At 33.9% G+C, this 12044-nt stretch overlaps 1 protein-coding gene across 5 annotated transcripts in view; it reads right to left on the bottom strand.

The window, feature by feature from the left end:
• Window positions 1-5004: 5004 nt before the first annotated feature.
• Window positions 5005-12044, bottom strand: part of TFEC (transcription factor EC) — a 140859-nt gene continuing 133819 nt past the window's right edge. For all 5 annotated transcript variants that reach the window (XM_040472180.1, XM_040472181.1, XM_040472182.1 and 2 more), the window contains one exon: window positions 5005-11386. In XM_040472180.1, the coding sequence (XP_040328114.1) occupies window positions 11006-11386 (381 nt within the window). In that variant the 3' untranslated portion in view covers window positions 5005-11005. The remainder of the gene's footprint in view (window positions 11387-12044) is intronic.

Genomic DNA, 12044 nt, shown 5'->3' with positions numbered 1-12044 from the left:
CAAACTCAGGGCAGAAGTGTTTTCTTTCAGGAATCCTTTCCTGACCCCCGTAAGTCTGGATATTTGCTCCTCTTATGTGATTCTGTGTTTAATCGTGGGAATACTGGTTCTTCTCCACCAATGAGTTTTTAAGGATGGGAACCAGGGAAACCTAATTTCTGTCAACCACTGACAGATGTAAAATAAGGGACACCTGGCAGGAAATCAAGCATTCGATAAATGGATAAATGGGTGAAAGGCAGAAACTACATTTTCATGGTGATCCCGTCCATTTTGCATTCAGAATTACTTGCACTTCGGTAAACATAAAGTTTTCAAATGATATAAATTAACTTATTTTCAGCAATGAGAGGTACCAGTTACATTATGGGTGATGCAAAAAAGAATTGTGACCAAGTTCTGCTCTGTTTGAGAAGGAAAAGAGCCCTTTCCCACACCTAAATGTCCTCCCACACAGATTTCAAGCTAGAGGAACTTAGCACTTTGGATAGGTGTCCTAAACATGGCCATTGGTGGTTTCAAGATGTGAGCAATTCCATGCTGCCTGCAAAGAGCTCAGATGGAGGCTCTCAATCTCCTGCTCCTGTCTTAAACATCAACACATGGGAGTCATGCTCTAATGCTCTGCAGGTGACCCTGTCTCACACACATGGCCAAGTCTGTCAGAAGATTAGACAATGTTGTCTTAGTTCTGGTGTATCTATTAGCATGTTTTCGTTTGCCAGTAACAGAAATTCCCACCCAAACTGGCTAAAACATTAAAGGAGACTTTTTTTTTAACCACAGAACTTAAAAAGACATGTGATAGGGCAGGATTTGGGTGGGATTCAATTAGTGCTTCAGTTGTTCCTCCAGAATTCTCAAAGCTTCTCCCTCCCCACATATGTCTGCTTTGTCCTCAAGCTGACTTTCCTCCAGAAGACGAGACGGCTGCCAGCATTAACTGGTCCCACATGCTGTCCTGTTCACAAACGTGGGGACACTGCAAGCAAATCACATTGCAAAACCATTAAACAAAAGTTCTGAGCTTCCCAAACTTTACCACCCTTGAACCAGTTATGTTGCCAAGGAAAAGCCATGAACCAATCGTATGCCTGGGTTATCTGAACAAATCCCTACTGCAAGAACCCACACTTGAAACTCAGGATGGAATCAATTCTACCAAAATTAAACCGCTGCTTCAAAATTTTTTTAAAAGATTCTGAGTGAAAATATTCCCGTGTCTACTCCCTCTTTAACAGTTATCAATTTCTTGTATATCTGTCAAGTTCATTTTTGCATACACAGCAAATATAAACACATATTCCTATATTTCCTTATCACCCAAGAGACTAGCCTATGCATGCAATTCAATACTATATATTACTAAGTAAAAAACTTTTCATAGAGAACTTTCCATATCCGAACTCAGAGTTGGTTTTTTTTTTTTCTTTATTTCTCATGGCAGGGGCACAGTATTCCATTACATGGACACTCTGTAATTCTCATATAGATGGGCACTGGTATAATTTCAACACCATTCATAGAATCGTTTTGTTTCTGCTGATTTGAAATGCTTCCTTATGTTTAATTCCAGTGTATACTTAGCGTTATTTCTGTCCTTTGGACAGTCTGTTTATTCATGTCCTATACCACAGATTTTTAATTGTGAAGTGAGACTGCAGGGTATGTTTTAATATCTAGTAGCCCTTGTCTGTCCTCATAGCTCCTCTTTTTGAGCAATTTCCTTTCCTCTTATTTGTTAATTTTTTAAGTGTATTTATTTATTTATTTATTTTGAGAGAGAGAGAGAGAGAGAGAGAGAGAGAGAAAGCTCAAGTGGGGGAGGAGCAGAGAAAGAGGAGAGAGAGAGAATCCCAAGCAGGCTCTGCACTGCCAGCCTGGAGCCTGACATGAGGCTCACACTCACAAACCGTGAGGTCATGACCTGAGCTGAAGTCAGCCACGTAACTGACTGAGCTACCCAGGCACCCCTCTTATTATTATATTTTATTTATATATATTTATATATTTTATTTCTATTATATTTATATATTTTATTATATTTTATTTATATTATGATATTTAATATCACCTTGTCTGGTTTACAAAAATGTATTGGTATTGAAAACATTTTATAAATTAATTTAAGGAGAATTGAAATTGTCATTATATTGGGTTTTCCTACCTAAGATATAGTATGCCTTTCTACTTTCGCAGCCTCTCTTCACAATAGATTTCTTAAATAATGTACATATAATATTAATGGACAGGGACAAGGTGTTATAGGGTAGTGCTGGGCATCCATACACGGTATGGGAGAGGTACTTAGGAGGCAGAACTATTGCTGTAAGCATAGGATTTACTACATGCTTCATACTAATAAGAAAAAACTAGCTCATCACCTGTCTCAGGAGAAGTGAGCAGTGGTAAAGCTATGTGAGAAACTATACCTTGGTGCACCATATCAGTATACTTCCTCCAGCTCTTCCTACATGCACACACACACACACACACACACTGAAATATATAATATATGCTTTCTTACTCTGGGCCTAGGAGAAGTAACACAAGGGTCCTCTGACCAAGTACCTGAATAACCCAGATCTTGTGTGATAAATAAGAATCTAAGACCAATTACTCCAAATAAGTCTAAAATGTCTGACCCCACACAGTTTCAAACATTCCATGTACTGAAAGCATTGATGAGCCCTGTGAATCAGTAACAGTAATCTGACTGGTAGCCTCTGCTTAAAGATCTCTTCTCTCCCTCACCACTCCCTCTTCCATCAGGCTCAGCTCCTAGTCTGCCTGATACTGGTACAGTTTCCCTGATACTGGTACAGATGCCTGATTTGTGCTTCCATAGCACCCTTAATTCTGCCAGAATAGCCTTTGCTACACTTTATCAAAAGGTCTCAGTTACTTTTGTCTTATGCATTCCCCTCAGCAACAACCATTATTCCTTGGGGGATGCTTATTAAAGGAACAGTGAATGAATAAATTGATGAATTCTAGAGTATAAGATTTCTCTAAATCCATTGTTGCAACATTTGATACTATTTTCATATCTGGAACTCATATTTTGGATAAGTCAAAAGAAACAAACACTTATTTTACTGCAATTTTAAGAATTGAGAGAGAGATTGGAAGAAATTCATTTCAATGAATTGTCACAGCCTTGAGTGAAGATCATGTCATTATCTGAATTATTTGACACTTGCACACCTCCCTTACTTAAAATTAACCATAACTTATTGATTTATTAAGGAAATAACATGTCAAGTAAGATGCGGTGTTAATGTGGGATATAGACAAAGCTAAGGCATAAGTTTTATTTGCAATGCTCATCCATTTGATGAGGAGGGTAATCTATGCTTAGGTATAATAAATAGCATTACAAAGATTTTAAGTAGCAGCCAGCTAGTATAGCCAGCAAGGACCATAATAATAAGGATAACTGTGGACTGGGGTGGTGAAGAAATCTTTAAAACTAGGAAAATCTTGAAGTGAGCTTGTTAGATGACAGAACAGAAGGCTGGACTATGATGGAAGGTGCAAGGATGTTTATTTTTATTGATCTGGGGACCTGTGTAGAAAAGGTAATCCATCTACACCTTAAATCTACCTTTTATATTTACCAATGAATAAATAAAAATTTAATGCCAAAATGTGTAAAGTCTCAGATACCCCCCTCTTGCTGTTCTTAGGTATATCAGAATGGCTTTCATAGAACTATATACGGCTTCTAAAATTGTTAAGAGTCATTGTAAAATCTTGAAGGACTTAGAAACCTACTTGCTCCATGTAATTATATGAAATAAGTATTTTTGAAGAGATAACCATATAACTCAAACACTACTTTTCTCCACAGACACACAGCATCACCTTTCACTTGCGTAAGCAAATAAATTACGATCTTGACTATAGTATTGTTTGCAGCAATTTAATTTTTTCCGAACATAGCTCTTATTCTATTATAATGCTTGAATGATTCCCGTGCAATGTTTCCAATCCACTTTTCCTGGCTTGTGAAACTTTTTAACGAAATGTTAGCATTTGCAGGCACCAGATGTTTTGACATAAGGAGAAGCAATATGTAAATTTTAATCCATGCTAGGAACAATAGCCTGCAGGCACCTTTTTCTTATTACGTGAATCATATACTTAACCGCAATGTGGTTGGACCTATCAAAATCATCACCATCTAGAATGTTGTATTCTTGTCTTCTAGTTGCCAATTAATGAAACTGATATATATTTTACATGAAGGGTATCCACTACTTAACCAATAAGCCTCGTTGTATTTTACCACTTAACCACCCCATAGCTAGAATTCTGCAGGTGATACATAATATTGATGGTCAATAAACCCAATGCTTATGTTATATCTAAATGGTTGATACCTACATGTATCACTTATTTTAACGAAAAATCGTAAAACCTGTTACAGCTGTCTTCATCTTTTCCAGCTTTTTGACCCAATTCCGAGCAACGGGTGTGTTTGTGTGTGTGTGTGTTTCCAATATGCAAGATTTGGGGACGGCTTCCAATGTTGCCTATATGTAGGTTCCAATAAATAATAACATAAGATAATATATTCTTATATGTAGCGTCATTTCCAATATCCTGACATTAGAAAATTTTGTTATAAGCTCCCACGTGGGCACACATATATCCATACCCAAGCAGGTCACACATGTATGTACATACACAATAAACAGTCAGGTATAAAATCCATTTAGTCATCCAAATTTTCAGTCTGTATAGGGCCAAAAAAGTTATCCTGACTTTTTAAATCTATATTAGATTGGTTATTTCTTCCCACACATAAATTGTTATATTGATCAATATTTTTTGGCATTGATTAATGCTTTAAAAATATTTATATGATATAACTTCTCCTGAAATCATTGTTTCACTATATGCTAACTAATTTGGATGTAAATTTTAAAAAATTAAAATAAAATTAAAAAAAGGAATGCACCTGTATTTGAATATAAAATATTATTTTCTATAGTCAACTCAGAGGTATCCTGTTTTATTATTTTTAAAGCAGGTATGTAGAAGAAAATTCATAAACATGGTATTAAATATCACAGTGTCTTAACATTTAACTGAAATCCTTATTAATTTCATTATCAAGGGATAGGTCTAGTCAATACCAATTAGCAGCTTTAAAATGTTTTACATATTAAAATACAGTATTCTATTTATCTTAGATTGTCTGGGGACCATCTAGTATATTAAAATATTTTGCAGAGTTTCTTAGTGATTTCACTTACAATTATGCCTGTTAGCAAATTTGCAAGAGTTTGATAAATATTTCCCATAAATCAAAACCATAACAGCATGGAAAGGCAGATGGCAGGAGACTAAAATAAAGAATGTAACAATTATTTTCATTAATAGGGAAATATTGGATCACTGTTTTCAGCATGGACTGTGTAGTGAGCAGTTGTCAGTTGTGAAGTCTCGGGGCTGTTAAGTATCCTTTCAGATGATTAACCCACATTCTGCATTTTCCTGTGCAGTCTATAGACAAAGGCAGAGTAAAAAGTACATTAAAGCATTTAATAAGTGTATGCATTCATTTAATATATACGAAGAAAATATTGGTACATTTTTTAAAGCATGTGCACAAAGATTTATGTATGTATTAGAGTATACACCAATTTTCTTCATTTTCCTATAAAATAAGACACATACTTTGTTATTAAAAATGAAAAATAGCAATAATTACAAATTCTATGGTCTCATTACACTAGCAATGTTTTCTTGATCTAAGCAATGTTAGATTACAGTTATAGGAACGTTACTTTAGCTATTCATATATATAGAACACTATTAAAGTCAAAGATTTTTAACTACATTGTTATTATTAAGATTAAATAGCTAAATTAGTTTTAGCCTTGTATGCCATAAGCAACTGCAGTGCTGTTAGATAAGATCCTTGAATTTAGTTAGTTTTTAAACTTTAGTATATTAAAGATTAACATAACATGTAACTTTCTGATCGTATATAATTCTTTCAGCAAAATAATAATCTACCATTTCTTTTGCATATTTTCTCATTTGTTTGTTACGTATAACCACCAGTTTTAAATAACACAGAGATAGAATTTATTTATTTGGAAAAAATAAAGTTGACAATACAGAATTTTTGAAAAAAAATGGTAGTGCAGGAATGGGGGAGGTAGCATTGCAAACACAAAAGTCTTTAGCTTTATTCTTGAAGCCTATTAAATAAATGTAGGAAAAACACATTTTACTGAGGGTTAAGAGAAACAATTTGGATATGTAGAAATACATACACAAATCCTTTCACAAGAAGAAGACAAAACATTCCCTTTTATGTATACAACAATGAATAGTAGCATTTCATGATTCAGTTAGTTGAATCCAGTGGGAGGTTGTTTTTTTTTTAATCAAAATAAGTATTTTCTGATAATCTCTTATACACTCAAATTCTCTATGAACTTCACAGAAAAAAAGGTAACAGAAAAATTTTAAGATAACTATTTTTATCAGTTTTTTAATCATTTCCTTGTTTACAAATTAAATATTATACAAATGAAAAATATAGGTATATGCAAAGACTAATGATTATAGGAAGGTCATATGACACATTAGATCAGCAACACTCTAAATGTGTTTAGTATTTGTTAAGCACATTTAATGAAACCTCTGTATATGTAACTTACACTAACTCAAGTTGACATCTTATACTTATCAACATGCGGGCCACTGGAAGGGCAAATGATGTCATTCCATCTAGCATATATGGGCTGTGTCATTATCAATACTGAAGCAAAATTCAATCCTTCAGGTGTTTTCAAGAAACCCAGATGGTTGATCTAGTGCTGATAACACAGCAAATGATTAATTGATTCCAGTTTTCATCTACATCTTAGATATTATAAGATCACTAAATATCAGCCTAGGGATATTTTAAAAACATTAAAACACTTATAGTTATGACATTTATTAATTTAAACATCACAATTCCACAATATCAGAACCGCAAAAAAAGTATTTTCATGATACTTTGAAGTATAATAAAATTCAAATATGACTCAATCTAGCAAAACAAAGAAAAAATACATTCTTCTTAACGTTGAGAAATCTAACTTCTCCCCTGACATAAAGGTAAATGAGCATGCCAAATCAAGAAACTCATGCCTAATTTTTTTAAAGTAAGAGCTATTAAATATTTTATTTACAGTCATGTGAGTGGAAAAAAATGAGTTAAAAAAAACGAGGAAGGCTATTTCTCAATGTCCCTAGCTCATCTGGGTATTTATTATTTAGAGCTTTTGTACCCACAGAAAGAAGGCTATAGTCACTGATATCATGTCCGTAAACTGAGAAAAGTTAGTCTGTATATATAAATTCTGCAAGTTATGGGAAAGGACACTAATAAAGAAAAAAATAGGAAGAGGTACTCATAGGAGGCACTTGTTATTTCAAGATAATTTGGAATTAGAAAGGCTGCTTAATGTGAATCCATGAAAAGATGATAGCCAATATTTTATAATAAGTAGAGACAAAAGACTGAATGAGACATTATCTTGAAAAGATAACAAAAAGTAATTAAAATAAAACTTTTATCTTATTTTAAACAAACTTTATTATAATTACAATTATGCATTGATTCTTTGAATGAACAAAGCTTGGTTAATTGTATATTAGAGTCCAGAGATAGCCGATGCTTTTTGTAACAAAATTGTTTGATAAACAATATACCTGTTTTACTGTAGTAAGTCTCATTTCTACAAAAATATTCTAGACATCCATCAGTTTCCCCAGGATCTCTCTTGATTCTTAGGTACTCAAATAATTTGCTTTTGATTTATATATTTTTGATATTTATATGCTCATTTTAAAATGTTAACATCAGATGTTTACTATATCAAATAATCACAGAGAAACTGGCCTATGAATATATAACATGAGTATATAACAGGAGGTATATAAACAACAGGGGAAGGGGTCTACTTTATAAGTAGGGGTCTTTACAAGAAGGATCTACTTCCTTTGTGAATAGTCTAGTGTTTGGTACACTTTCACTTTCCTAGGCAACCTCCTCACTTTGGGGGTTGAGAGAGTGATATACAGATAACTAGGGCTCCCTCCTCCATCACTGTATATAACATTAACTACTCACTTAGCTCTTGAGAGATACATAGCTACAATTCTATCCATTAAAGTAACAGAACTGATAGAGGAATTCTTTATCTGGCATTCAATGAGACATTCAGGAGGTTCGTAAAACCTTCAGGTACATGCAAATTTTCGGCTGTATATACAACTCTGTATTTTTCTGGGGAGTCGATAACTTTCATTAGATTCTCAACACATTAAAAAGTTAAGAACTACTGACTAAAATTAATTTTTTAATCTATTTCAGTTAAGTGTGACAGAGCACCACTCTTTACTCAGTTTTTAAAAATCCATTACCTATTCTACAGTCCCCTGGTAGCTATTACAATCTGAAAGTAGCAGCAAATATTAGTCGTACCCTTTCCAGATCTCATTTGTCCAGGCTCTACCACCTGTGGCAAGCTCTTCCATTAGCTAAGATTATGAGGAATGTGTTTCAGGGTTGCGCAGTAGTATTTTAACAAAATGGAAAATAATGACGGAGTAATGACACTATGAATGCAAGTCTTCTCAGAATATGAAGAAATGAGGATACTGGATAAAATGAAAATAGAGATCAGCCTCTATCTGGAATGTGTTTTACATGGACTCAAAAATGTATTCCTTTTCTATGATTTATATTGTAATAGTAAACTATTGACCCAGATAATAAAGGGGGATTTTACCATAAAGTGAGAAGTATATGATGTTATCTTGAAAATTCTTGAGGAAGTGTATCTTATCGCTCTTTTCACATGGCATATTTCAGATGAATTTATCTATCTGGCTCTAATGACTATTCCCATAAATTTAGAATTATTTTTCCATGTCAAACAATAAAAATCATTTTAATTCTCCAAACTCTGGACTAATGTTATAAGCTAAGCCCGAGGTAATTATTAGACCATAAGAATTTAATATGTTCCCACTTTCATTAGCATTATGTCTCAAATTTCATGATGACATAGTTCCCTATATGTAATACCTAAAGCACCCTTTCAAAAAGTTATCCCAAAGTTAATAGTCAAGAAAGATTATCTCCAAATTACTTTAGTAATGTACAGTAGCATTTTAATTTTTAGGCTTATCTCTTCCAGTAAAAAAAAAAAATCAATTTATACCATATCATTTCATTCTAGTATTCAAGGTCTTGTACAACATGTTGCCAATATTATTTTCCAGGACTTTCAAGCTGGCATCCTCTAGGGTGGCCGGAACTTTCTAACGAATGTCCCATGAAGACACATCCTCAACTTATTCTCACTTTTACCATTTGGTTGATATTATTCTCTAATATGCCTTCCCCTTATCCAAATTTATGATTTTAAAATAAGTTACATTCTACCTTCCCATAGAGGTTTGTGATTCTCCAAACTTTATTCGTTTTCATTTTCTCTGACTTTCTATATTTACAGCTTATACTGTACCATGTAGAGTTTAATTCGTGTGTCTTCTATCTTCTGCTGTTGTTTCTCATGCAGTCTTGTTACTCTCTGAGGAGTAAGACCATATCTTGCTCATGTGTTCTACATTTTCACAGGATGCATTGCAGTTTGAGTATCTCTCCATAAAATACTCATTGATCAGATGAGCAATCATAGAAGTCCAGCACTGAGCAACAGCCTTGGTAGGTCAACCCCAATCCCAAGCTCAAAAGAGAAAATTTTGAATAAAGCATTATAGTCACACAATTTTTAACAAATACTAACATAGCTAGCAAAGTCAGAGGGTGCTCTAAGTACTTATGGGAATGGAGATTTGTCCTCCAGAGCTCAACGTAATAACGAAGAGTCTGTTTTACAAATGATTTTGTCAGTTGGAAAACTAATTTTCCATGTTGTCAGTTTGGAGCAAAACAGTATCACCTAATTAATTTACATGCATTTTTAGAGACAGTGATAAATTTTATATAGCTGAGGAATTCTCCTAGTAGGGGTGTGTGTGTGTGTGTGTGTGTGTGTGTATTTTACTTACTGAAATTGATTATCCAACATCTCTTTCTGTTGAAAAAGAGATGATTTGGACTGTGGTTTCTGATGCTGATTAGAAAATCACAAAAGTGAAGGAAAACAAAAAGGAAATATACTACCTACATTGTGTGCCTGTGTGTAAGTGTATGTTTGTGTGAATTGGTAAATTTTCAGTGCAGATTCTTAAGGAAAGTATTCAGTGTGTTCCTTCTTTGAACATAGAATGTCTCCATAAATATGCAAAGATATTCTTAGAATTACTATAATTGAACTGACTAAAGGAATTAGGGCCTAATTTTAGAAAGCAAAGTTTTTATATATTTTTGGTATTTTATTGCGGAAAATTCTAATGTTCATTATAGATTCACTTTTCAATTAGAAGTGACAAATAACAGTGTCTTTTAACTATTTTCTCTATCAAATTTGAACTTTAACCAACACATCCCATTAGATAGTGGAGAAAGGCAATGAACTACCAAGTCTGTTGAGCTTGATACTTGAAAACTAAGGTAAGACTGGACTAGGAAGGAGTTAGAAGTGAATAAGAAAAGGTTTGTATATTTCAGTAGGTTTACTCCCTGCAGTGTGTTAGTTCCAATGGTACATCACTCCATTGCTACTTTTAAAACATCAGTAGAGAGCTATTTCTTACGTTGTACCTCTTTCCAGAAAAACAAAATTTAAGCAGATTTGGACATCTTAGTCAAAGAGGAAAAATTCCTTTTTTGTTCTCAATAATCTTCAACACCATGTTTCTTCTTCCTGTGAATTCTTCTGTCGTTTATAATCAGTTTCTCTTGAACGGTATATTCCTTTTGGAAAAATTAAGCCAAAGCAATATATGAAACAGAACGTAATTGCATAGCACCTGCATAGAATTGCTTCCCAGTTGATGAATCGAGCCTGTCTGTTTTTTATAACTCATCGCCATCGTCTGAGCTAAGACTACTTCTCCTACTGCTTTCTTTGGAAACTGCAGGGGAAGTGGCAGACAGCAGAGGATCTGTTCCAAATGGAGATACTGTGTCATCCAGTAGCATGTCATTCAATCTTTGTTCCTCTTTCAAAGAGGCACTAAATGATAAATCTGTGAAGTGTGACAAAGGATCAGAGAAGGCCATAGCTTGATCACAGAGCTCAGGGCTGGTCCCCTGAGACAGAGTCAGTTGTTGGCAATAGTCTACTGAATTCTGCTCAAGATGGGTGTGTTGTTTGGTGACATGAGCACCTAAATCAACTGTGCCAAGTGAAGCCAGGGCTGGCAGACCATGAGCACGAGCCTGTATTTCTAGTTCCTGCAATTTCAAATGAGAATAATTAAATAATGACTTTGAAGTTTGATTTTACTCTAGAAAACCAGAAAAGCAGAAATAGAAACAAAATACTAACAAGCATTCAAAATGAAGAGTAATACATACTATAATATTCTTTGCAAAGTAATGGAATCTAGTATATTTCTAGTACCTGAAAAATAACCCTGAGAAAACTATACAGATTAAAAAAAATTCTCCTCCCATTGCTGTCTAAGGAATACATAACATATAATGGTTCATAGTGGCTCAGATTACAATACAGCCATTTGGAGATAGTGGAAAATATTTCACTTATTCTTCCTGATTAATTTCTCACTATAAGACCATTTCATGGAAACAGAGTAGTGCTTTACCTGGCAATAAGCATGCTCACATTAAAAACATTGGGAGTTATGAAAACCCATATTTTGATATTTTGTGTCACGTGAACAGATGAGGAGTGACTTAATATATACTGGCACAATATGCCTTGGGGCAATGAAATCCATAGCAATGTTACTAAAGAAATAAAAGGGAGAGAGAAGAATTTAGTCCTTAGTGTCCAGTTTTATCTAGAGATACAAATGTTTTACTTATTATTTTTCAGCTGGGATAGTACTGTGTGTTTATAAAATTTGTTCTATTTTCTGCATTTTGCAAT

This window comes from Herpailurus yagouaroundi, unplaced genomic scaffold (assembly GCF_014898765.1).
Source record: "Herpailurus yagouaroundi ecotype Mexico unplaced genomic scaffold, PumYag 100, whole genome shotgun sequence".
NCBI classification, from domain to species: Eukaryota; Metazoa; Chordata; class Mammalia; order Carnivora; family Felidae; genus Herpailurus; species Herpailurus yagouaroundi.
Note: the sequence above shows the minus strand (reverse complement) of the source record. Positions and strands in the feature narration are given on the sequence as shown.